The sequence below is a fragment of the Lutra lutra genome, chromosome 13 (assembly GCF_902655055.1).
Source record: "Lutra lutra chromosome 13, mLutLut1.2, whole genome shotgun sequence".
NCBI lineage: Eukaryota > Metazoa > Chordata > Mammalia > Carnivora > Mustelidae > Lutra > Lutra lutra.
Genome location: NC_062290.1, coordinates 4,813,197 through 4,840,569, shown reverse-complemented (window position 1 = coordinate 4,840,569; position 27,373 = coordinate 4,813,197). Strand labels below are relative to the sequence as shown.

Below are 27,373 nucleotides of genomic sequence, written 5' to 3'. Positions count from 1 at the left end.
GATGCCTCTTCCTTCTGTCTCACCCAGGTCCCTCGTGCCCTCACCACACAGCCCACCCTGCCCCTTCTGACAGGCAAGACTCCCACCCTGCATCCTTGCCAGGAGGATGGGCCCTGCTTCCAACCTTCTCGGTCAGGCCAAGCACCGTTAGGTCTGTTCTATAAGACCTGAGATAGAGAAATGGTTTGGAGGAATGAAGACAGTGCGGCGTAGGACAGGGGAGCCTGCTGGTCCCGTGGCAGGGTGGGGTTGGAGGGGGCAGAGATGACCTTCCTTCTACTGCACAGCCACCTGTGAGGACAGACCTCAGATCCCTTACCGCTTGGGTTCACGGCAGGGTGTACACAGCAGCAGTGACCATGGTCACCCCAACACCATCCACGATACAAGCTCCAAGCAAATACCCGGGTTCTGGGGAGGGGCCAGATCGCAAAGGAGCGGTGCCATCACTAAGTTCACTTCCCCACATTCAGACCCTGGGCAGTAATGGCAGAAGGAAGAAACTGTCTCAGAAAGGCAAAGAGCATTGTCTACTCACTCTTGATTTATCCAGGCTAGAGGAGCAATCCTGCTTTCCTCAATTTTATTATAACGTAGCACAATGACATTGATCTTTCTGGTGTGGTTGAAACAGATCTCAGTTATTTCTTCAATTTGGTTATTTTCTAGGTATAATTCCTATAATTAAGAGAAAAGGCTATTTTTCTTTGTTGGTTGGTACATATATTCAGCTTCACAGAAATGGAAATGGTACTGTGGACTATTCTCAGTATTATCTGGAGAGTCTTCTGCTGCTCTTCCAAGTGAATTCATTGTTGTAAGTTGTCCTATCTAATTAGTGAAATAAAATGTACCATCTTTCATGGTCATGGAATTCAATTAATTTTTTAATTGTAAAATCTTGCAAAATACAGCATATGATAATAATTGTATAAAGTTCTCTAATTTGGGGCGCCTGGGTGGCTCAGTGGGTTAGGCCTCTGCCTTCGGCTCAGGTCATGATCCCAGGGTCTTGGGATCGAGCCCCGAATCGGGCTCTCTGCTCGGTGGGGAGCCTGCTTCCTCCTCTCTCTCTGCCTGCCTCTCTGCCTACTTGTGATCTCTATCTGTCAAATAAATAAATAAAATCTTAAAAAAAAATAAAGTTCTCTAATTTACAAAACTTATTCATGTAAATTACCTCATTTGGGTTTCAAAACCCTAGAAAATTGGTAGAAATGATCATCCCTGTTCAGTAGTGGAGACACTCGGGCCTGGAGAGAGGTTGCCCAGGAGACACGTGTCTCCCCCACACCTTCCCCCCAGCTCTAGGGCATGCCACTTCTCACCAGTCTGTGCTACCTGTCAGGGTTTTAGACTTGCTTGTATTATAGTTAATTAAGAACCCTCATTTAACATCGGGGTAAGGTTTGCTAGAGCTATTGTTTTCAACAGTGAGCTGCCTTCAAGTTAATTCATTTGACATTAGTGGAAGTTTTCACTTAAGCTCAGAAGTAGACATTGGTATGTGTCTTCAATGTAACTTTCTATTCCTAGTAATTTCCCTTTCTTTTCACTTAATTTTGGTGTTTATTAGGAGTAAAGCAATTTTTAGCTTTTTGCTTTTAACTTCATACATACTTAGAGGTGAACCAGATCAGTGGTTCCCAAACTTGGTTGCATATTAAAATCACTTGTGAGCTTTTTAAAGTTACTACAGTTAAAGCACACTCATCCATACGCTAGACTCTGTCTCTGGGAAGCAGGGCCCTGGAAGGGGTCAGAGCACATGCATCTGCATGGACATTGCCCCCCATACCAGTGAGAGGGGCCATCTGCAGAGAAAACCCAGATGGAGACATGCTGCGTCTCCATACTGTTCAGCTGGTGTGTGTTTTACTATGTGCGTACATTAGGTATTAAAGTCTTAATTTTAAAAAATTACAAATTACTGACCCCACCCTCCAAAGAACCTAGTCTGGGGTAGGGTATGGAATCCGTATTTATTTAGAATCCAAGAGATTCGGACATAAAGCCTAGTATTGGAACCCCAATTTTTACAATTTGGATAAATTCTAAACTGATATGTTGATCAGCAGATGGGAGGATGAGGAGAGGAGGTGCTGTGGCTCCACATCAGACCCAGGCCGCCAGCTTTGCTGGCACAGCGGGCCCACAGCTGTGGGAAGCTCCGTCCTGCCTTCCTGCTGAGTAATCCTGCATGCGGGGAAACAGTTCAGAGCAGTCAGCCTGGGCCCAGCTGGGTCTGCCAGACCTCTGCTCTCAGGGCTGGAAGTCAGGCATGCGCTGGGCAGTGAGGGCCCCAGAGTGTGTGACATATGTTCCTTGCTTCAGCGAAGAAGGCCACACTCCTGTGTCCTAGGTGGGAAGGGCAGTGCTTGGCCTTGGTGGGGGGGGGCTGGGCAGAACTGGGAAACTATCTTGCAAGTTGTAGTTTCTGTTTAAATTCTCAGCTCATCTTCCCAAGAGCTGTCAGTAAAACCAACTGTCACTTTATCAAAGGTCTCCACTAGTAATTACAATTTTGACTCATAATTTAGCATTGTTTGAAGAAACAGCTGTGCTCAAATTATAGCAGAGTGGCACCAAAACGGACTTTACATCACAACAATCTTTTAGAATAATACTGTTTGTCTTATTGAAGTATACTGTACTAAAAATGTAAAACATTGTTAGAAAGATACAGGTACCTCAATAGAAGCAGGAAGGCCCTGTGGTATAATCCTGAATTTATTTCTTCCAAGACGCAGGTAGGATAGGCTCTTCAAAGATTTGAAAGCCAGGGGATTCACATTGGTTTCACTGAGATTGTTTCCTTCCAGCTCTAAGGTGACCAGTTGATTTAGGTCTATAAAAAATAAAATATAATTTTCAGAATATTAGAAAAACCAAAGAACCATGGAGTTTCATCTTTCAAAACATCTTGTGAAATGTTCAGTTTGTTTAAAGGGTGAATGTTGCTGCTTTCTTGGTATTCCCTATGCAGAGCCTTCCTGAAAGTGCTTTGCACACCCTAGATGCTTAAGCTCAGCCAGGACTGGAAGCTGGACGCATGGTCCGGGGGGAGGTGCACCTGTAGAGAAGTCACCGAGCTGTGGGAAGGCTAAGGAACAGAAGCTGAGTGGGGTTCCCCACAAGGGTAGTGGCGGCCAAGCAGGGACTCAGGACACAGTAGAAGTAGAAGATTGTGGAGGTCACTTATAGCCTTTGCGAAGATGTGGGTGTGCTTATGGCATGGCAGCATAATTGGGGGTGCTGGGGGAGTGTGGGAGTAGTCTGCCTGGCAAATGTCAGCCTCTGAACAAGGGAGTTACAGCAATGAATTCCCATCACACTTGTTTACTTCCTGGTAGATAGTGCAGCCAAATGGATGTTTGGAAAGGAGAATGATCAAGAATTCTTCACACACTGAGACTGAGCTACCAAGAAAGGCCTTTATACAAACAAGCTTTCCTGCATCGTTTCTGCTGGCCTCAGGAGTGGTATGACTCAGATCATTTGGAATCCTCCAGGAGCATGGACAGCGCAGCAGTGATGGTACCCAGAGGCATCTGAGTCAGACATTCAGGGTGTAACTTTGGAGTTTGTTCAGTGGCCAAGATTTCTAGAATAGGAATGTTTCATCTTCAACTCAAGTCACGGGCATTGCTCTGAATGCTCTGTAAAGCACATTAGAGAAATAAGACATAGTCCAAGCATGAGCAAGGGACAGGACCATGAGAAATGCAGATCACAGGTGCGGAGGACCACAGGGGTGGTGTGGACATGTGGGTGGGGCTGGGCTCCCAAGGAAAGGAAGACGTGGGTAGAAATGGGAGGCCGAGGCAGCCAGGTGAACAAGGACGGGTAAAAACCCATATGGTTGTGCTCAGTGGTAGGCGCGAGGCCTGCCTTGGGTGGACTGTCTGCTGGAGGGGTGCAAGCCCTTCAGATACCAGATGATAAGGTCTGGCATTCCTCTCCAGGCAGCGAGGCACCCTGGGCAGGGACAGCATGACAAAACATGAACCTGGCAGTTGTTCTAGCGTTAGGTGAAGGGCTGAAAGGAAGCAGGGAGCCCAGACAATAAGCGGAGAAGTGGTCACGTGTTCTCATATTTTCTTTGATTTCCAAAACCAAAGATACTAAGAATCCAGCATATTTATCTGTGTATAGTTGAGGTTTTAGAATGTAATGGAAGTTTTCTCGTCGAAAACAGGTAATAAAGATAGACTAATGGCCAATGTTGACCCCATGAGAGAGAGACATGGCACACACAGGTACTCTCTGGTTTCTGTATACATCATCCGTGTAGGAAACATAGGATGTGAGCTCCTGTGATGGGGACAGGGCGGAGCTAGAGAAGGTTGCAGGAGGTTAGATGCAGTAGAATGAGGGTTTATACGCAGGAAGCTGGTAGGAAATCGTTCCCATGGTGGGGTGGGGAGCAACATGGCAGGTCGCGGACATGGGGGCACACGGTCCCAAAGTGTCCAGAGTGGGGGCCTGCTACGAGCACACCCGTGGCATCTGGATCCTCCTGTTTCCACACACCTTTGCCCTGGAGCGTCCCTTCTCCCCCTTTACCCGGAACTGTCTGTAATGTGAAGGGTCGTGCGAGAAGACCTGCCACATGGGAGAGCAGCAGGCCCCTGATGGTCAAGCCGGGGGCTCCAGTACTGAACGGGCAGATTCCCAGCAGTGGTGGCGGCTGCACACGGGCACACCCTGCCTGCCGTCTGCTGCCAGCCGCTCGCCAATCGGGGCAGTGGGCTTAGCACAGAGGGTCAAGGCTCTCTGGGCACGGTGACTTGAGCCCCTCCTTGTGGCCGAGGCCTCCATGGTGCTTGGACTCTGGGGACGGGAGGGGAGGGAGCGTGTGGAGAAGCAGCAGCCAGGATCGTGTGTTCACACCTTCCAAGGAGGGGCTTCTGTTTTGTAACACGTCCTCTTGAGAACGCGGCCAGAGGTGACCTCACGTGTGGTTCACACTCAGCCCATCAGGGCGCTGATCTACATGTTCCTTTGGCCCTGCTTCACCTGACAGTTAAAAATTGTACTTTCTAATGTCTTTTCCATATGACAAAGCCCATCACCATTTGTGTTTACTGATGTTTTTCATGTGTACCCTGCAGTCCATCTGGAAAGAGAGTATTTCCATAACTCTGTAATTTTCAGACTTGGCAATTCTTGGTATTATTGTGTTTTCTCCCATCACCAGAAGTGTTTTGTTCCTGTGAAGTTTTTGGGGAGTGAAAAGATATAGTGAAATGGTTTTATTCCTTTTTAATCTTGGGTTATCAACATTAATGTAAAAATATTTCCAATAGGTGGAAGGTGTTGGAACCCGTACCTCAGGCGCTGCTAGACTGCTGGGAAGGTGGAAGGCAACACTAGCTGTCTTTGCACATGATCCCACCACAGACCCTGGCTAGCGTTTGGGAAAAGCTAACATGCTGCGTGTTTTGTGCCAAGTTCACAGTATGACAACTTCAGTTGTTCATTTTGGTCCAGAGTCCACCACAAAAGAAGAAAATAAGTGTCGTGATCTTAAATGGTAAGGTGGCCTAAGAAACTCACCAGCTATCCTTACGGCCGTAGTGCCCATAAAGTCCCTGCACGGCCACAGAAGACAGGCTAGACTAGGACACCCAGGAACTGGAAGTTAAGTACCTGATAAGCTTTCTTCATTGATAGCCTGCAGGTTGTTCTCATTGATTTTAAGTTCTTCTAATGCAGATGGTAATTCTGAAGGAATCTCTGCCAGATTGTTTCCATCCATATTCAGGCGCATTAACTTCTTCAGAAGCTTGAAAAGCAAATGTCAGGATTACCTTTTCACACGGTCACAGATATACAGTCCTTCAGAGTGCAGTCGCAACTTGCCTTATGAACCTGCCTGCTCTGCCTCGGGTCCACGGAAGCTGCGTGCTCTCCTGCCACTCCCCTGCTTCTGACCCGTGGCTTTCGTGAGCAAGAGAAAGCCCCTGTCACTGCTGGACCACTCCGATTTTGCTAGATCTTGGGTTTCCACCTTCTCAGCAGTAGACACAACGTTAGATTGTGCAGTAAGGGGAATCTGTTGGGGATACTGGCAATGAAATCAGCCGCCGTGGACTTGTACAGCTCAGTGTGTAGTTAGACTAGTAGGAACAGTCATAAAAGGGCACTGATCATGGGGTGAGTGCTTCAGAATGGCGTGCTGCAAAGGCCAGCAGCTGTCCCTTTGCGGCACCCACACAGTCTGTCGGAGGGTGCGCGCCAGTGTTTGCAGCTGTGTGCTCGTCCGTCTGAGTGCCGGCCCCACCGCGGTGGGGGGCCGCACGGGTGACTCGCCTCAGGGCACTCCGTCAGACTTGAGCAGTTTGGGAATGGGACAGAGGATCTCAAAACAAGAAAAGGAGACACCCTCCTGTGTGTCTTTCTGATCAAACACAGGAAATGTGTGATTCCCAGCTGTTGTATGACAAGAACATGTCTGCGACTTGAACGGGACACGAGCCCAGGAATTTGTAAGGAGGCTCGTAAAGGGGATGAAGTTTGGCCTAGTGGGATAGTAGGTTTCACTGGGCTTCTTAAAAGGGCACACGAGTGTATTTGTTTACACATGCAGACCCCCTCCTTTTTTGCTTGTATGTTGGCTTCTCTGAAACTCCTTGATCCTCTCTTCTTTTCTGCTTTTTAGAAAATATTTTAGTCACACTCAAGTCTTGCAGAGGCTTATTCCATGCTGTTTGTTGCCTCTCTCTCCCTCACCTTTCCCCCACCATTCCCTGTGCTAATTTTCATCTGCGTCTGCTTGTGTTTCCAGAACCCCTCCTGCTCACATGTTCATCAGGTCTTGCCCTTGGCACAAAATAATGAAGCACTTTCTGGCCTGAAAATGTTAATAGAGTTTCCAGATAAGCTCTCCTTTATTCCTGGAAATACCTCACGTACTAAGAGACCATATTTCAACATGTTTTCAGCTGCTTGGGGAGAAACTGCTCCGTAAGTTCAAAACATTGGTTTTGTCATTTTGCTGTTGTAGGTGCTCTAAGGGTAAAACCTCGAAAAACCAGCTAGAATCACATAAAACAACAGACTGGAATCAAGGTAAGACCTGAAGAGTTTAGGAATGTCAGAAAGGAAACTTTCTTGACTTAGGAGGAAGCTACAGTGAAGCCATGTTCCTTTCGCTCCCTGCCCTGCCGCCAGCACAGACCCGTCCAAAGGCTCCTCACCCACACTGTGTATTTACCTTGAATGCTTTTGCACCGATGCCTGCGGAGGTGATGTTGTTTTTGCTCAGATCGAGCCTTTCCAAATTCGGCAGTCCGTTGAAGGCTCCGTCGGGAACGCTGGTGATGGCATTGCCTAGAAAACACAGCAGCTGTGGTTTAGGCCCCCGTGCACACGTGGGCACATACGTGTGTTCAAGAACGGACGTAGATAGCAAGGGAGCTCTCCCCAGAGGAGAAAGCAGTACTCGTATGCTGACAGCATATGTATAAGCAGCTGCAAGTGCAGAGAACCTCAGCCTGGGGCCAGAACCTCCACTCAAAGGGCTCGCTGTGCTCGTGGCCATCCTGTTTTAGATGAATCTGCTGTGAAAACAGCTCGAGTGGGGTTCGCTGGACAATTTTGTTAGCATTATGCATTTTATAACAGAGCTTTATGTCTGGAACCTTTAATAGAAACTGATTTTCCCATGGACATGTCCTAGATCCTGGGCCAGAAATCCTGTCCTATCCCGTACCTTTCTGAAATTTCCTTCTCTAAACCAGGAGCGCAGGTGGCCTCCAGATCTGATGTTAGATTGTGTGGCTTCAATCTGTACAAGTTCTTATATGCTTTCAATTTATGGGATTTTGTTTTCACACTGGGTTAAGTGCAGTAGCTGATGATTTTAAACCCCAAACGTAAGCTCACCAGAAGCAGTGAGTACTAGAGAAACCATGTGGTGACCTTCTCAAAACCACGATGGTGTGACTGAGCACGGGTCATTCATTGTTCGTGGGTTTTCTTATGGCAGAGCACTGCTGACATGCCAGCTGTGGCGGAGGGGACATTGCTGGGTTGTGAGCTGCTGGGCATGAGGGATTTCCCTAGGGGGTTATCTGAGTGTGGTGTCCTAGCACAGACTGGCCATCCTCAACCAAGGCATCAGACTTGGTCTATCGAGTGTGTATTTATAAGGTCATATATTTATTATTTCTCTGGTAATTTATTTCTGTGATTGCCCCTGAGACACATCTGAAACCCCATTCAGATTCTCCTATCCCTGTGTCTTCTGGGCCTCCCGGGGTGTGGGTCTTGTCTCCCAGATGGATGTACACCCAGGGTCCCCACCATCCAGCCTCACACACACACCTGGTCCTGCCATTCCTCCACTCAGAACCCCTTCAGCAGCCCCATAAGAACACAGGGAGGAGAACTGGACCATTCCATACTTCCAGATTGGCTAAAGTGAGGGAAAGACAAGTGACAGGATGCAGAACTGTGTCCAGCAGAAAAGCTGCAGCCACCTTTGGGAACTGGGGGGGTGCTTTCCATTGGAGCTAAACGCATGTTTACTCTGTCATTCAGCATTTCCACTCCTGGCTGTGCACCTTAAAAAACAGAAAGCTAGGTCCACACAAACCTCTGTGTATGGATATTTTTAGAACTGTATGTATAGTGACCCCAAAGTGGAAGTCACCCAGATGGGCTCACCAAACACCTGTGGTCCATCCACGTGAGCACCCCCCACTCAGTGGTGAGGAAGGGGCCAGCTCCTGATGACCACAGCATCCTGGATGGCCCTCCACAGCATCGTGGTAAGCAAAAGAAACCCAACAAAAAGACTATGCTGTGGGACCCCACTTTGGTAACGTACCGTGAACAGCCAAACCCTGAAGGCCCATCACCTCAGCAGAGACCAGGGCTGGTAGAAGGAGGAGCACGAGGGAACATGGTGAGGTGACGGGAAGGTTCTGTATCCTGATTGTGGGCTGGTTATGCAACTGTACACATCTGTCAAAGCTCAGAGAACACACTAAAAATAAGTTTTACTGCATGTCAATTATACCTCAGTAAAGCTGACTTTAGGGAAAAAGTCAGTGGGAAATCATGACTTGGTTTGGAGAAATTTGCTTTATGCCGAACCATGCTATTTCTTCTACGAAGTTTATGTATATGATTGTAGCTTGTGAAGTTAGTCTGTTTGGGATCAACTTATATTATGAAATTAAAGTATGACCTTCGCAGGGCAAGGAGAGTTACATTCACAAAACAGAACAGACGTCCACTTCTCTTACCAACGAGCTCCAGGCTTGTTATCTCTGGTGCTGTGAGCGGTGGTATCTGTGTGAGGCCAGCGCTGATGCAGCTGATGGTCCTGTAGGACAGGGAGCACCCGCTGGGCAGAGGCGGCCTGCCTCTGCGAGGAGGGGGGGCCAGGGGTCTGGAGGGCCCCCTGAACACATCTCCTCTAAGGGTGCCATCATGCTTCTCCTCCTCTCCCTCCTCCTCCTCCTCCTCCTCTTCGTCCCCCTCCTCATCTTCCTCGTCCTCCTCTTCCTCCTCCCTTGCTGGATGTCTTTGTTGATGGACCCGCCTCCCCTCTGCTCGGGGTCTCTCCTCTGCCTCTCCTCTGCTCTGCCCCTCACTGAGAGGTCTCCCCTGCTCTCCAGGTTCAGGAGTCTGTTTCTTTTGCTCCCTATCTTCATCTTCTTTACTTTCTTCTTCATCCTCCTCAAACTGAAGTTCCTCTTTTTGCAACACTTGGTCCATTTCCACCCGACGAGGTGGTAGTTGCTTGCGAGGTAAGTTGGTAGGTTCTCTTTGTTCTGAAGAATCACCAGAAAATTCACTTCTATCACTTAATGCTGTACCATGGGAGGTTGCTGGCCGTGCAGGGAGGACACAGCAGGGGCGAGGTGTAACGTTAGTAAAAGGAAAAATCACAGTAGAGGTGAGGTTAGTAAATATTATTCCCTCCAGGTATTTGAGTGCAATTTAAATGTGGAATGCATTTTGGAATTTTTGCTCGAGTAGTTTTTAAAGTAGTTTTTATTTCTATTTTATAAGATTTATTTTAAGCAATTTTTGTTTTTTCCTTTGGCCTTAATATTTATTTTTACTAAAATATCTTGCTACCCGGTAATTAAAAGGGAATAATATTGCCACATGGCGCAGGATGGTAAGCAGTCCTATGTGAGGTTGCGATATGATGAGGTGTGACCTTTATAATAGATACTGTTCAGTTACTTGGGGCTATTGATAATGTGAGAATCTGTACCATCAAACATAAAAAAGTGAAACATATTTTGCTTGTGGTAGTGAAACTGGCTTTTGTTTGCAGATTTATAATGATTTTTGTCTGATTTTCTTTCAGCCCCATAGGCCCAAAAGCATCTTCTGAAATTCAGGATTAGAGAAAGTTCTCCTTTCTCCCTCCCAGACTCTCTACTTAAATTTTTAGTACTTGACACTTATGGGGGGCTTCCTGGATTCCAATGATACGGTTTTAAATCAGAGGCATGCATGCCAGTGCTTCCCGGCATCCCATGATGATAGGAGCAGAACGGCCAGCAGCGGGCCTTCACCCGTGTGGGTATTTAGCAGAAAGAAGGGAGGGCCCGACAGTGACCAGAGCTCTGGAAGAAGTGAGCTCTAGTGATGGCAGATTTCCTGAGTCGTTGCCCTGCTTTTATTTCATACTATACCTAAATCACCCAGAAAAGGAACTCAGAAAATGTACTATTTGAAGGAATTACTTGAGATCTCAATCCAGTATATATTATAAAGTCAGGGAGTTATTTTTTCACATCCCTGGCAGAACATGCAAAAGGAAAATAGGAAAAAATTAGGGAAGGGAAGCTAAAGCTATCATATTGAAACATTTAAAATCCTTCCTGTATATCCAAGTTTATTTTTCCAAAAAAACCACAACATTTTATTCCAAGTCCTTTGAAAAATGTCTGATAATTTCTGAATCTTGCCTGTGTATCTGCTAACATTTTTTAAAGACATAATGCCTTAGTAAAATAATGTTAGTATAAGCCAAAATGCTTACATTCCTAAATATTCTAAGTTCTTCCTGGTAGGAGGCTGTTGTGGACACCCACCCTGAAACTAGCCTGTGTGCATGGAAAATAATCTTCCTTGATTGTAGACAAGAGAAAGTGTCTCTGTTCCTTCCCATCACATTATTTGCCACGTGTGCATCCTTTCAGAAGGCACTGGCTAGGCCTCCATCTCGAGAGTCAGCTGTCCCTCAGGTATGAGCCCCGTGAGAGCAGAGACGGTGAACATTCAGCAGGCCCTGTGGCAGGAAGCAGTGCTCCCAAGACACAGGCACTGCTCCAGGGCCACACACCTGCATTTCCCCAGATTCCCAGAGCGGTAATGAGTGCAGGCAGGCTGGGGCATTGGGCTTTCTTCTCTAGATGCAGACTCCCTCTGCCTTTGTTCATCAGAAGTTCCTTGTCTTTCTTCCTGGTCTTAACTATGCCCACACTGAATTGCCTTAAGGGAGCTACTCCACCTAAGGAGCTAAGCAGAGCTCTTCCCTCGCATGACACTTGGGGACTGTTGGCTCTGCAGATCCTGCCACTCATTCTCTAAAGCGAGTGTCAGTGCACAATGTGGTCTGGTCCAAGTTTACTCATTCTGGTAGAGCTGGAACTATGAAGCCAAGATCTTTTTTTTTCTGCCTCCTACCATCCATTTTCCCAAATAACTTCTATGTTTATCATCACTGTGCAAGTATTTTAAGTACCTTGATGACTAGTTTACCATAATTTAAAACTTAAGTTAGTAACAAAATAAGCAATGGAAGTTGGAAGACTAAGTCACATGTGATACTGCGTTTTGGCTAGATACTTATACCAGCGTCAGAGCAGACTGGGCAGCACTCTCCTTCGGGGGTAACTGTTTGGGGGCACGTCAGAGGGTGGCACATAGTTTCGTCACAAAGCACTCTTCCATTCAAGCAGAGGCAGGTAGTGCACGGCTCAGGAGACCACACAGCTCGGTTGTACATGGTCATCCCATTGACCAGACAGTGACCCTGCCTTCCTAGAAGAGAAGCAGGAGCACCGTCAATTCCTTGTGTGGTCACCAGCACCTGTGAAGGACGGTGAGCACAGCGTGAAGCCGAACTGACAGAGTCACGCTAGAGTGGCATTCTGTGTGCATTCACGCGCGGGGTAGATAGACCCCAGAGATGTGACCCCAGAGCAGCTTCCGCATGCTCTGCTCTCAGCCTCTGAGACTGAGCTCCTGGTAACTTGACTCTGAGCTGCACCTCCAATACTCTATCTGTCGTTGTATAACAACGAACCCCAAGTCTCAGTGATGGCTTCTCTGTGCCACGTGTCCAACAGGGGCACACAGGGGCCGTGCTCCTGACAGTCTCAGAGACAATCAGCAGGCTTCTGCATCTCCAGGCAGGCTTCCCTGAAGACCAAACCAGAGGGACGGAGGTTGCTAATCCCCCACGAGCCCTAAAAGTGTCTCATTACATTGAGCAAAGCAGATGATAGGCCATATCTAAATTCAGAAGAGACACAGCAGTGTGGGTCCATCGGATGCCAGAGGACAGAGAACAGGAAGGGCAGCAATGATGAGCCCATGTCTCACCCTTACCCGTGTGCAGATGGGGAAGTGCCAGAGATTGCAGCTGACCCTCTTTTTAGAGTTCCTGTGTTACTGAACACTAGCTCACACATCATCAGTGCCATACTTGTGAAGTGTTTCCAAAGTATCTCCATTTCTCTACGTACACGGTCACAGACATATGGGTCAGTGTGTCCACCAAGGCAGCCATCACACAGCCTACTTGGATTGGAATGTTAGAGGACAAGCTCTCCATCTGACCTAGTGTCATTTGTGATGCCTGTCCTTTGTTTGGTGAGCCGCTGTCCCCACGTTCCACCCTGAGATGGGCTCTCACATTCACTCCCTCCCTTACCTCCCTCCCCTCACCACCCAGCCCTACCCAGTAGTTTCTCTACATAAACTAAATTCAGTGGCTTACTGCCACTTTTGGTTGAAAAGAATTTGGTTGAAAATAGTTAATAGCCATGTGTTCAAGGAATCATCTGAATAATTTTTCTATATCCCAGATGATCTGTCATTATAAATGAAAAAGATTATAACCTTATATGTATATTTTCTATATTATGAATCCAGTTATTTGAAATACATGGCATAGGAAACAGACTAGAAATTAATAAACCAAAATAGTAACTACGGTTTTATAAATATAGTTGTGGGATAGCTAATTATTTTTTTGTTTTCCAGTAGTTTTGTATTATAATTACATTCTGTAAATGAAATTTTAAATCATTTCAAAACTTATCCTTGTGGACTAAACCAAGAGATACAATAGAATATCTGGATATTATAGTAACTTGAAAAAATATACTTAATATATATTAAGTTGAAAATATAACTTTAAATATATATTAATATATATGATAACTTGAAAAAATGTTTTTGGAAAATTCTCTTCCGGGAGGTTCTTTTTCTCTCCCCCTCTCTCACTGGTTTCTTACCTGGCAACACATTATAACTTGATTCTACTCCAAGAAAACTTGGAAAGGAGTCAGAGTCAGACTTTTCCTCTGTGCTGTAATCCAAGGTCAGCGCAGGCATTGTTGCTGCTGGTGTGACCATCGCCTGCTGGATCCCCAGCTGCCCACCAGACCTGTGGGCAGGCGAGGAGCTTTTCCTCAGTCTCCTGTAATACGCCTTCCTCTGCTGCTTCCTAGGCGTTTCTTCATTTCGTCCATAATCAGTTTGAAAAATGATAAGCAGAAGGAAACAAAGCAAACCTGCAAATTTCATGCTTGCCTTTTCACCATCCAATTTCTAGAATGAGAGGGAAGAGGATTTCGGATTTAGTGGTGCCTAATTTTTACCTTTGTGAAAATCAGCGTGTTGTTGCTGGTATGCCTCAGCAGCATCGTGGGGAAATGACACACATAATCTGTGGGCTGCATGCTGTTGTGTTACTGTCAAGTCAGAATGTAGAATTCTTCTATCAGGATCAAAGAACTTTGAATATCTTTACCTCTGGGACAGGCATGAGCCAACTTTTTCTATGAAAAACCAGATACTAAATATTCTGTTCTAGGCTTTACAGCTCACACACTGTCATGCCTAGTCCACTTGACCCCTATAGCATGAGGATAGACCGTGGTGCACAGACGGGTGTGCCGAGACAGTTCCTTGGACTCGGCCTCCTAGCCGTGGCTTGCTGAGCCCTCTTTAGACCGCTGTGCTGTGTCCTCAGGTTACCCGGGGTCGCTCTACCTTTGTGCCAGGTCATCCTCTGACTTGGGCTGCCCACGGCCCTGTCCTCTGCTCTGCTATTTGGTTCTTCTATCCTCTGGCTTTATAACTCCTTGTTGGAAGGAGGGGGCATAGCTGCACCTAATAAAAATAACAGCAAACTCGCATCGGTTGCAAAGACGTAAGAGTAACTCTTAACTAGCTGGCCCCAAGAGTGCAGGGCCCTGCATGTTGTAAAAGTGAAAAAGGCATTGGAGGAATGAATACTCATATTCCTGGTGATAGACTACCTGCGGTTGTGGCATTGTGGTCAGACATGTTGGTCCAGGTGCCACAAAGTCAGGTAGCACAGAAAGTAAAGAGAAACCCTCCACCGGGTGATTGATTGTAGGGCTTGGTTGAAGGATTCAACTAGCCACACACTTTGGCCTGTGATTAGTCCTGTGAGGAAGGTCTGTGTGGCATTCATTGCCCCCTGTGTCTCCCCCTTCGCCCCCGCTGGGCATCTCTCCTCTCTGTTCTTCACCCAGGTTCCCTTGCTGTCAGTACCCCAAGATGGAGCCAGGGTGTGTGGAGGAGAATCTGAAACCTCAGGGAGGCCAGGGACCCAGGATCACGGGCGAACGTGGCAGCTTGCTTGGTGAGGAGATTTACCCCACTCCTCCTACCTGCCTTGGTCACCTCTGTCAGTCAGAACAGAACTGATACATTTCAGAAAGCATCACCCTAGCAGGAATGGTAAAGGTTTAAGGTGATGCTATGTACAGAGATTAAAATTCCAAGCTACAAAGGAGGGATTTTGAAAGGTCAAAGGGCCAAAAACATGGCCATAGACCCTGAACCTGGCAATCTTGCTGGGATCTTGGGAAATAGACAAGAGACCCTGTAAGCTTTGGGTTTAACCTTTCTTTCTGCATCAAATAAAGTGCTCTACTGACCTCAGACGCTGATATATTACAAGTCTGCTTCAAAATCTGTGGGCTGGTTGTAGGAGCCCCAAAGGGCATCTGAATGGAAAACCATGTGCTGGGGGCTGAGGCGAGGCCCTCCTGGTGCCACAGTGCCTACTGCCTAAATGTGTAGGAACTGGAAGTGATCGGTGCCAGTCTAGCCAAATACTGTGACTTCTGTCAGCACAAACATACCATGGTTTTAGCAAGCACAGGGTTGCCACCATAGGTCTTTGCCTAAGTACAGATGTCACTCACAGACCTGTGTTTTACATTCTTCCATATGTGCATCACCAGAAGTGAGCACTCTTTGTGGGGTTGCCGTCCCTGTGTGGCTGACATTCCTTCCAGTTACATAGTTAGTGACCAGAGTGGCTCCGAGAAGCAGCGACATCTGGAGAAGCTGGAAGTTAGTTCATGGTCACTTCATAGAGAACCCGTCAGCCATCATAGCAGTTCTGTGACAAAACTCAAATCTGACTTCTGCTCCTAGCCAAAATGGAGTAACAGGAGACCCCACCTGAGCTAACTTAAAATTAGGACAAAAACATGAAGCTGCATTTTTCAAACCTTAGGCGTGAAGTAGCACAGGACATTGATTCCCTGGGCAGGGGTTTGGGGGTGGGTCCAAGGTGAGCCCTAAGACTGGTCTCACAGCCTGAGGCAGTTCTTTTCCATGCTGCATCTCAGGGAGGGGATCCTGCCAGAGCCCTGGTTCCCTGAGTTGAAAATCCCTTGGGATTCCAGGGAGGTAAGAGTTTACAGAGCATAGAAAAGGAGAGCTGCCCTAGAGAAGCCTTCCAGAAACCTCAGGTCTTCAGCTGAGTCCTGATTATTAGCATGTCTGTGTGAGTGAACTTCTTGACACTGCAGGAAGAACTACTGGAAGAACTACTGTAAAGGACAAAAGGGAAATTCCCTGGGCTTATAAAAGGCTGGCCAGAGTCTGGGTGCCTGCCAACCAGATGGGAAAACCTGCACGTCGCAGGGCATCAGGCAGAGTGTTCAAAAGGGCCCTGGCACAGCAAGGGAAACAGCCCTCCTTTCCCCAGACTAATGGCTGCTCTGGTCCTTTTTAACAAAACTGAACAGCAAGCCATCTCTGAAGGACCAAACCATGTGCCATCGTGTGACCATGTTCCAGAGCACCCAGCAGGCGGTTGGGAGTCTGGTGAAAACTTAGCAGGCACACAGAGGTGCAGAAGGAGTCCATAAAGATTGTGTTCATATAGTAACAGTGTACTTTGGGGTGTGTAACAAGTAGAATTAAAATGTATGAGAAGAGAAGCATAAGGGAGGAAGGAGAAAATGTGTGCACATACTGTTGTAAGGTTCTTTGCTATGAAGTGGAATAGCGTCACTCGAAGACAAGATATAGTCAGTTGAAGATGCATGCCTGAAGCCCTAAGATGACCACTAAGCAAAAAAAGTTACAGCAAATAAGGCAATAAAAGAGATCAAATGGAATAATAAAAATAATCCAAAACATATGTATATAAATCTCATTAAGTGTAAATTGGTTAAATGCCACAGTGAAAAAGCAGAGATTGCCAGGTTAGATTTTTTAAAATTTATTTACTTATTTGACAGAGAACACAAGCAGGGGGAGTGGCAGACAGAGGATGAGGGAGAAGCAGGCTTCCCATCGAGCAGGGATCATGACCTGAGCTGAAGGCAGGTGCTTAGCCAACTGAGCCACCCAGGCACCCCCAGATTAGAGTTTTTAAAAAGCACAACCCAACTCTTTGCTGCCTGTGAGAAACTCATGGTAAATATAAAGATGCAAATGGGTTAAAATCAAAAGGATGGGAAAATTTGTATCATGGTAACACTAAACGAAAGAAAAGCGGAGTGTCTGTATTAACATAAGATGAAATAGATAAGATAGAGAAGCATATCGCCAAGCATGAAGAGAACTACTGTGTAATGGTGCAGGGGTCTGCTCTTCACGAAGACAAAATAATCTCAAACCTTTATACACTGACTAATACAGCTTCCAAACAGCATAAAGGAACAAGTGGAACTGCGAGGATAAACTTACAGTCATCATCTCCAATTTCTGCTCTCCCATCTCAGGTACTGATTTTAAAAATAGATTATAGGTTAAAACACTGAGATGGGATGCCTGAGTGGCTCAGTTGGTTGGGCAGCCGACTCGTGATTTCAACTCAGGTCATGATCTCAGGGTTGTGAAATCGAGCCCCATGTCATGCTCCATGCTGAGATAGAGTCTGCTTGAGATTCTCTTTCTCTCTCTCTCCCCATCTGCCCGTCCTTCCTGCTTGCACTCTCTCTGTCTCTCTCTAAAAAAGCCAAAAACAGAAATAATGAGATACCACTACACATCTCTTAGAATGGCCAAAATCAAAAACACTGACAACAAACACCAAATACCAAGAAGGATATGGAGCAGCAGGAGCTCACGTTCATGGCTAGAGGGAATGCAGACTGGCCCACAGCCGCTTTGGAAGATAGCGTGGCAGTTTCTTAGAAACCAAACACACTCTTACCATGTAACCCAGCGATCATGCTCCTTAATATTTACCCAAGGGAGTTGAAAACACACAAAGTCCTGCACGCTGATGTTTACAGCAAACTTGGAAGCAACCAAGATGTTCAGTAGGTGGATGGAAAAGCAATGGTCCGTCCACGTAAGGGAATACTACTCAGCACTAAAAAGAAATGGGCTACTAGGCCATGAAAAGACATGGAAGAAATAAATGCACATCACTAAGTGAAAGAAGGGAGTCTGAAAAGGCTAATACTGTAATATTCCAACTCTGTCACATTCTGGAAAGGCAACACTGTAGAGACAGTAAAAAGATCAGTTGCTACCAGGGATTGGTCTGGGTGGGGTGTGTGTGTGTGTGTGTGTGTGTGTGGAATGAGTAGATGCAGCTCAGGCGATTTTTAGGGCAGTGAGAATACTGTGCTTAATCCTGTAATGATGAATCCCTATCATTTCACATTTGTCCAAATCCATAGAGTATATACCACCAAGAGTGAACCGTAGTGTAAATTACGGACTTGGTGATAGTGACGGTCAATGTAGTTTTGTCAGTTGTAACTTGCTGTGAACCTGAACCTGATAATTGTCATGTATAACTTACCACTAACACTGTGCTTAATTTTGAAATATAATGTTTTCCCCTTGAGTTTGGGAACAATGAAAGGATGTCTGCTCTCACCACTTCTAGTCAACATTTTATTGGATGTTCTAGTCAGTATAGTAATGTAAGACCAAGAAACAAAATGCATCCAGACTGGAATAGAAATTGATGTATATAAAATCCATATACAAAAATTAAGATTTCTATATACTACCAGCAATGAGAAAGTTAAGTTAAAAATGCAACACCAGGGGCGCCTGGGTGGCTCAGTGGGTTAAAGCCTCTGCCTTGGGCTCAGGTCATGATCCCAGAGTCCTGGGATCGAGCCCCACATTGGGCTCTCTGCTCCGCAGGGAGCCTGCTTCCTCCTCCCTCTCTCTCTGCCTGCCTCTCTGCCTACTTGTGATCTCTGTCTGTCAAATAAATAAATAAAATCTTAAAAAAAAAAAAAAACCTTTAAAAAAAATGCAACACCACTTATAAACTCATAAAAATAGTGGAATATTTAAAAGATACTTCTGACAAAAGAGGTACAAGATTATGTCCCTGAAAACTATGAAGTATTGCTGAGGTGAATGGAAAAAGAACTACGTAGGGGATATGTACAGTGGGTAAATGTCAGATGACTCAGGTTTAACTTCTCAGTTCTGTAAAGTTAATCTACAGATTTGTCACAAAGCTGGTCAAAATTCCAGCAGGAGTTTGCATTTTCTACAAATGGAATCGTGTATATATCCTTTTGCGTAAGACTTCTTTATTCAACATAATTATTTTGAGATTTCCCCACTGTTGTTGCTTTGTGGTGTTCCACTGTCTGGATATATCACAATCGGCTTATCCACTAACGTGCTGCTAGACATTTGGACGGCTCCCGCTTTTTGTCTGGTACAAAGCAAGCTGCCGTGAACACACACATGTAAGTCTGTGTGCGGACACGCACTTTCATTTCTCTTGGGCGACCAGAAGCAGAATGGCTGGGTAAATGGTAGGTGGACACTGAGTTCTGCAGAAACTGCCAGACCACTTTCCAGAAGTGTTCATGTGGTTTTGCACTACCAACAACATTGTCCGAGAACTCTAGTCACTCCCATACTTGTCAGCACTTGCCATGGCCCATCTTTCTAATTTCAGCCACTCCAGTTGATGTGTACTGCTAGCTCACGGAGGTTTTCATCTTCGTTTCCCTCATGACTCATGATTTTGAACTCATCTCACTGCTTATTTGCCATTTCTGTATCATCTTAGGTGATGTGTGTTCAAAACTTTGGGCTGCTAAAAACTGTGTTTTCTTTTCATGATTGAATTTAAGACTTCTTTATTCTTGATACAAGTACTTTTTTGACTGTATTACTTTGCAAACATTTTTCCCAGTATGTGGCATTTTTCTATGGTTAACAGTGTCTTCTGAAGAGAAAAAGCTTTCAATTTTGATGAAGTCCAGTTGGAAAAAAATTATTTCTATTTCTGTACTTAAGTAGTCTTTGTTCATTCCAAGGTCACCAGAATTTTTTCCTTTGTTTTCTTCTACAAGTTTTACATTTTCTGCTCTTACAGTTATCTACGATCGATTTTCTGTGTTATACATGACTACACACTTATTCCAGTTCCATGTGCTGAAAAGATCCCCCTTCCTACATTAGATCGCTCTGGTACCACTGCTGAAAACCAGCTGCCTGTGCGGGTTTGGTCTCCTTCTGAAGCCTCTGTTCTGTCCCACTGATAACTTGTCTGTCTCAACAGCAGCATCACACTATCCTTACTCCCCCACCTTTACAGTAAGTGTTGACATCGGTAGTGCTAGTCCTCCAGACTTGTTCCTCTCTCTTCCAAAGTTGCTTTGGCTATTCCAGGCTCTTTACATTTCCATAGAAATTTTAGAATCACCATTAAAAAAAAAAAAAAAAAAAAAAAAGCCTGCTGGAATTTTGACCAGCTTTGTGACAAAACTATAGATTAACTTCACAGAACTGAGAATTTTTTTTTAAAGATTTTATTTATTTATTTGACAGGCAAAGATCACAAGTAGGCAGAGAGCAGGCACAGAGAGAGAGAAGGTAGCAGGCTCCCTGCTGAGCAGAGAGCCCCATGTGGGGCTCGATCCCAGGACCCTGGGACCATGACCTGAGCCGAAGGCAGAGGCTTTAACCCACTGAGCCACCCAGGCGCCCCAGAACTGAGAATTTAAACCTGAGTCATCTGACCTATAACCACTGTACATATCCCCTACGTAGTTCTTTTTCCATTTACCTCAGAATATTTCATAGTTTTCAGGGACACAATCTTATATGTCTTTTGTCAGAAGTATCAGTGGTTGCCTCAAGGCAGGGACGGGGGTTGGGAAGTCTGGCATGTGTAGATTATCAAGGGTCATGGGGGAGTTTTGGGGGATGATGGGTGTATTCATTTTTCTGAATTATGATTATGGTTTTACAGGTACACTAAATAAGAACTCTTTAATTTTCAACTGTCCTCACCACTGTATTTGGGTTGGGTCAGGGTAAGACGGTGGGTGTTTAGAAACACACATCTAAGTCACATCATGAACAGAACCTCACTGGTGTGAAACTCTTAGCAGTGTTGTATGGTCTCACACCTTCCTCAGAGGTAGAGTCCTCTCATGGGGGACCTCCGGGAGCAGGCTCTGGGGTTGACAGGTTAGATCAGTGGTCAGGAAATTGGAGACTGGAGGCCAAATGGAATCACCTGCTGCTTATTTTGAAATACAGCCTACAAGCTAAAGGGCTTTTATGCTTTTAAATGGTTTTAAGATTTAAAAGAAGAATTCATGACAGATCATATGAACTTAAAATTTCAGTACTCATACACAACGTTTTCTTGGAGCAGCCACGCTCATTTGTCTGTGTACTACTTTTGGTGACTTTTCCCCTAAAGGGCGTGGTTGAGTGGTTTCAACAGATGTTAATATACGGCCTGCAAAAGCTAAATACTTTGCAGGCCAAGTTTGCCAGCCCACCACTGAAAGCCATGCTTCTCAGCCAGGGACAGTTTTTCCCCCTGGGGACTTAGTGGTGTCTGGACTTTTCACCAGTCACCATTGGGAGGGGCGCTTCCAACTCCCATGTGTGTGGGGTCCTGGGTGCTGCTGGAGATCTTAAAGAGCATAGGACCGCCCGCCGAGACAAGGGACTGGCAGGCCCACCACGTCAGAACTGTCTAGATAGAAAAGCCCTGGTTTATTTATTTATTTTTTTAAAGATTTTATTTGAGAGCGAGAGAGAGAATACAGAGCAAGACAGAGAGCTGTGAGGAAGAGCAGAGGGAGAAGGAGAAGCAGACTCCACACTGAGTGCAAAGCCTATGTGGGCCTCGATCTCACAACCCTGAGATCATGACCTGAGCTGAAATCAAGGATCAGCTGTTCAACTGACTGAGCCACCCAGGCACCCCAAGAGAATCCCTGGTTTAGAGGAACAGGTACAGAGGTTTTTAATAACAAAGTCACACACTGCTTATGGCAAAATCTAATGAATTACAGCTAGGTGGGGTCTTTTAGTGATAACTTTTGAACAAACCATTTCTATACACTGGTCTCTTTCCCAGTGTTTTCTCTTAACTCTTAGATGCTGTTTTCTTTTGCTCTGTTTCCAAGTCTCATATGCTCCTGTGGCCAGAACTGAGTGTTCCTTGATGGATGATCCTGCTTCCAGATTGTATTCTGTTGTGCTCAAGTGAAGTTTTGTTTCTTAGCAACCTTGGTGATTTATAATGTTGCTCCACTGTGTACTGCTCAGACTTGGAGCGAGCCCTTCAAGTCTCCTCCTTCCCGGTACTGGCAGACTTTATCTTTGATGCTCAGGAAGGTCCATCAGCAAGGTCTTCCTTAGGGTGGGCTCTAGTTCATTGTCCAGAGGAAAGCCCAGAAGAGATTTAAAGATACAGGTAGTGGGGGCACCTGGCTAGTTCATTCAGAAGAATATGCAACTCTTGATCTCAGGGTCATGAGTTCAAACCCCATGTTGGGGCAGAGATTACTTAAATAAACTTAAAAAAAAAACTAAATTAAAAAATAAAGGTAGAAGCCATGTTCACACATGCCTTCTCTCTCCGGAGTTTTCTAATTTTTTTTATCAGTGGTTCTTAAGGTGTTTAAATTTGTAAAAGTACTATATATGTTTTACAAACTCAAAATGATGCACACGTTTATAAGGCAGAAAAGGTAAGTTGCCTTAACCATAACTCATAGCTTCGTGCACGGATAGGCACACTTTTTCTTCAAGGTTCAAAAGGTAAATATTTTAGGCTTTGAGGTCTAACAGTCTCTGTTGAAACTACTCACTTTGCTGTTACAGCCCAAAGTAGCTCCCGGTGGTAGTAAGTAAACAGATACACATGACTATGTTCGGTGGTACTTTGTTTGAAAAAACAGAATATGGCCTATGGGCCCTAGTTTTCCACCCTCTAGTTCAATTTCGTGACCCCTCTTTACATACGTGAACATATATATTGGAACAAATAGAATTGTTCACTATATCTTATACTACTACCTATTTTCCTTTCACTCATTAATAAATTGTGGACATATATGTCAATTTAAATTAATCCATCCCATTTGTCCACTCTGTTTTCATTCCATAAGTTATTTAACAATTTGGTGATGAATATTTAAATTCTTTGCTAGTTTTTCACTATTATAAGTACTCTTATGTATATATTTTTGGAAGTATTTTTGTGTTCATAGTTTTAATATTCAGGGTTTTGTTGTTGTTGTTTTTTGATAGACAGAGATTAAAAGTAGGCAGAGAGGGAGGCAGGGGAAGCAGGCTCCCCGCTGAGCAGAGAGCCTGATGTGGGGCTCCATCCCAGTACCTTGAGATCATGGACCTGAGCTGAAGGCAAAGGCCTTAACCCACTGAGCACCCAGGTGTCCCTTAATTTTCAGTTTAAAAATAATATAATAATAGAGTCTCCTTTGTTTTTGAACTATATTATCCCTTGGGTTTATTTTGGGATGTTGTTTAATATCTATAAGTCATTTGGTAATGTTTATTAATATATTTCAAGGCTACCTTATAGGTATTTTCAAATCTAGAATTGTAATATCTCTCTAGTGCTGTTATCATTAGGTACTTTTATATCTCTAGTAGTGCTTTTTGTCATAAGATCTACTTTGGTAACATGGATGCTTTCTTTTGGTATACATCTGCTTGTATAATTTTTGCATCATTTTACTGTCATCTTACTATAATCTTATATTTTAATATACTTTACATTAGCATATGGAGGTTTTTTAATGCAATCTGACAATCTTTGTCGTTTAACTGAAACATTTAGTCTATTTATATTTAATGTAATACTTGACATGTCCTGCCTGTTCTGTGGTTTGTTTTTCCCTTTTTTAAAATTCTTACTTGTTTTTTGAAATTGATTAGTGAGTTTTCATTGTTCTGTTACTAATTTACACTTTTTGCTATTGTAATTTATACTATTTATTACTTATTACATCTCAACTTATCAAGTCTTAATATAAATGTAAATTAGTACCTTTCCCTCTTCCTGGACAATGCAAGGGACAGCTTCACCTCCAGTCACCTGATCCCAGCACAAGTGCTGTGTCCATAATATTAATTCTTTGTATATGTTAAGTCTTCAGAAGACGATGATGTTGATTTTCATTTAGGTCAGGCTCTCTCAACCTTAGCACTATTAACGTTTGCATTAAGTAATTCTTTTTTTGTGGAGGGCTGGTCTTTGTATATTTAGTAGGATCCCTGGCCTCTACTCCTTAGACGGAACCAGCACCTTCCCCTTGATAATGACAAGCAAAAATGCCTTCACACATTACCAGATGGGGGATGAAGGGGGTCATCCTGCCCCAGCTGAGAACCAGTGCTTTCAAATCACCTAATCATTTATCCTTTCATGTCTGCTCATTCTGTCGCAGTGTCCGTCTCCTGTCAGGGTTATGTTCTTTCTGATTGAAGAACACTTTTTAGTAATTGCTTTAATGCAGGACTCCTGGTGGCCAGTTCTTTTTTCGTATGTATCTGAAAAGATTTATGTATTGTGTCTTTCTGAAAGAATGTATTTGCTAGACATGGAATTGTAGGTTGACAAGTTTTTGGTTTCATCATTTTGAAGATTTCATTCCAATATCTTCTTGTTTCCTTAGTTTTGATTGAATAGTCATCTACCAACCTGATTATTTCTCCTTTAAAAGTAACTTTTTTTTCTGGCTGCTTTGGAGATATTTTCTTTGGCTTTGGTTTCCAGATGTTTTGCTCTATTATACAGAGGTAGGATTTTCTTGTTTTTATCCTCTTGGGGACTTAAGCATTTCTTCAGTCTATGGCCTCATGTTCATTAAATTTGGAGATTTGTCAGCTCTTATATTTCCACCTAAGCAGAATTACGCAGTGGAAGCATGCTGGGCCCATATTTCTACCTAATACTTTCCCATTTCTGTCCTGTTTCTGTCCAAAGCCACACCTGCAGGGGTGATGGCCTTTTTACTGTGTCTGCACTCTCTCGTCATCTTCACTCCTTTCACTCCATGAATTATGCTGGTCATTTTTTCAACCTCTATCCCAGTTCATTATATCTTCAACAACAAATCTGTCCATTGACTCTCTTGATTCTGTTATTGTGGGTTTTAGTTTTTGAGTTTTCAGTGAGTTCCTCTCATTATTTCTAATTCTCCACTGAAAGTTTCAGTCTTATACTTTTTGAACACTTAATCACATTTTTCTTAAACTCTATATCTGAAGACTGCCATTTTCTGGACCCTATTTCTATTTTCTATTATTTCCCTGGGGTGGTAGCCATGTTGTTCTGTTTCTTCAAATGCTTCATGACTTTTGATTGAGCACCAGATGTTATATAATGAAAATTAGGAAAACACTTTGAAGCCTTGGGTGATATATTCTTTATCCCAGAAGGATTTACATCTGCTTCGGTCATGAGGTTAAGCACTACCAGTTATAGACAGTGATCTGAAGCTCAGCCTCACTGTCCCTAATTACTAATTACACTGAACCCCAAACCAGAGCCTGAGGACTTTGCCACATCACCTTCCCTTCACGCTGCTGCTGGCATGGCCCTGTTCCTAGATGGTTTTTTGTTCTGTTTTGTTTCATTTTGTTTGTTTTTAAAGACTTCATTTATTTATTTGACAGAGAGAGAGCTTGCAGGGGAGGGGGGTGGAGAAGAGTAGAAGGAGAGAGAGAATCTTAAACAGACTCCCAGCTGAGCTCAGAGCCTGACGTGAGGCTCCATCCAACAGCCCTGAGATCAGGACCTGAGCTGAAATCAAGAATTGGATGCTCAACCCACTGAGCCATCCAGGCATCCCAGTTCCTAGAGTTTTATTTCTCTCTTGCCTCCTGAGGCTGTTTTAAAGCTACAAAGAAATTCTCTGCTGCCTCTTCTGGACACTCCTTCCAGATGCCTTCAGAAAAAAGCTGTTCAAACCTATTTGGTTTCAATTCTATCCCAAATATTAGTCTTGCTCTTTTCCTCTAATCTATTCTCAGCATCTGCTGCTCTGGAGTGCTTTGTTTGCATTATCAGAACCAGGAGTTCCCTCGGATTACTTTTATTTCCTGCTGAAATATATCCTCTCTCTCCAAAGGAATGTTTTGGGTTTTAAAATTTTTGAAATCTTACATCAGAAAATATAACTGTTGGAAATAGAATAATGGTTTCAAAATTGTTTAGAATTTTGTTTAGTTGGAAATAGAATAATGATCTCAAAATTGTTTTCCTCCAAAACCTTAGCTATTGTCTGTTTGCTGGTGTTACTGATGAGAAGTCTTAAATGTGATTCTCATCTCTTTGTAAGAAGTCTTTTCCCTCTTTGTGTGGAAGTTATTTTCGTATTTTCAATTCCTCTCTAATAGTCAGAAGTTTTACTATAAAGCACAGGCTTGTTTTCATTTTGTTTTGTTTTCATTTTTTTAAATTTATCCTTGGGATCTTTTAACCTAACGAGGACTTGATTTTCCACATGAGCACTCCTTCACTTAGTGTCTTTTTCAGTCGCTTCCTGTTCTCTGAGGTGCTGGTCCCAGGGTCCAGATGGCCAGGAACCCCTCCCCTCCTTATCTCCTAGTGCAGCTGCGCATTCACTTTGTTTGTGAGAGATCTTCGTTCCTTCTAGGGTGCGGTGAGAGGAGAGGGTGGGCCTTCAGCTTGGTGTGTTCTCTTGAATGTCACTAGATCTTTTTTTTTTTTTTTAAGATTTATTTATTTATTTGACAGGCAGAGATCACAAGTAGGCAGAGAGGCAAGGTCGGGGCGGGATCGGGGAGAGCAGGCTCCCCGCTGAGCAGAGAGCCGGATGTGGGGCTCGATCCCAGGACCCTGGGATCATGACCTGAGCCGAAGGCAGAGGCTTTAACCCACTGAGCCACCCAGGTGTCCCTCACTAGATCTTTTTAACTTTGTCGGCCTGCGTCCCCCTCCCTGGGCGGTTACACTTGGACCAAGCTCTGACGAATCACCTGCTCACTTCAGCTCCATGGACCACCGCCTCTGAGGCACTGTCCGCGCCTGCGAACCCCCTAGTGCAAGCTTTTGTTCAGTATATATGTCCATTAATTACTGTCTCTTCAAAATCCCTGCTGGAGTTCATTGAAATGAAACTACAAATTTATGTCATCTACTTCAGTTTTAGTAGAACTAACAGGCAAAGGGTGTGAGAGGAGCAAATCCCTCAGCCGACAGGCAGTTGACATTATAAAAGTCGATTCAGAGAGCCAGCAGATGGGTTGGCAAAGAGCCGCAGTGGCAGCAGGGGAAGCAGTGTGAGAAGCTGGGCTGCCAGCCGGAGGGGAGCAGCATGTGCCAAGTGGCGGGGACGTGGGCTCTGCTGGAGAGCGTCGCAGCTGCACTTGGCGTGCAGCGAGTTCACGGAAATTGTCTTGCGTTGACGGCCATCTTTGCAGACTCCCCATCCTGAAATGGGTGAGAGTTATGAGGAGCCCAGCCCTGGTGGGGGCCTGGCCCTGGATGAGGTCTCAGACGGCCATGATCCCGGGGCCTTGTCTGGGCTCGCCCTCCCCCAGTGACACCCTGGAGGTATCTCCCTTAGGCTTTCCCTACACCCCCACACCC

At 44.7% G+C, this 27,373-nt stretch overlaps 2 protein-coding genes across 3 annotated transcripts in view; one reads left to right on the top strand and one right to left on the bottom strand.

Moving 5' to 3' along the window:
* CENPP (centromere protein P) overlaps positions 1 to 27,373 on the top strand; it is a 219,170-nt gene that overhangs the window by 150,901 nt on the left and 40,896 nt on the right. The window lies entirely within an intron of this gene.
* The window catches only part of ECM2 (extracellular matrix protein 2), a 33,237-nt gene that overhangs the window by 4,874 nt on the left and 990 nt on the right, over positions 1 to 27,373 (bottom strand). The window contains exons 2-8 of one of the 2 annotated variants that reach the window (XM_047701068.1): positions 13,503 to 13,818; positions 11,833 to 12,021; positions 9,258 to 9,845; positions 7,220 to 7,335; positions 5,653 to 5,788; positions 2,691 to 2,848; positions 539 to 678 (exon numbers count right to left, since the gene is read on the bottom strand). In XM_047701068.1, coding sequence (XP_047557024.1) covers positions 539 to 678; positions 2,691 to 2,848; positions 5,653 to 5,788; positions 7,220 to 7,335; positions 9,258 to 9,845; positions 11,833 to 12,021; positions 13,503 to 13,794 — 1,619 coding nt within the window. In that variant the 5' untranslated portion in view covers positions 13,795 to 13,818. The remainder of the gene's footprint in view (positions 1 to 538; positions 679 to 2,690; positions 2,849 to 5,652; positions 5,789 to 7,219; positions 7,336 to 9,257; positions 9,846 to 11,832; positions 12,022 to 13,502; positions 13,819 to 27,373) is intronic. The other variant, XM_047701069.1, reaches the window with a different exon arrangement.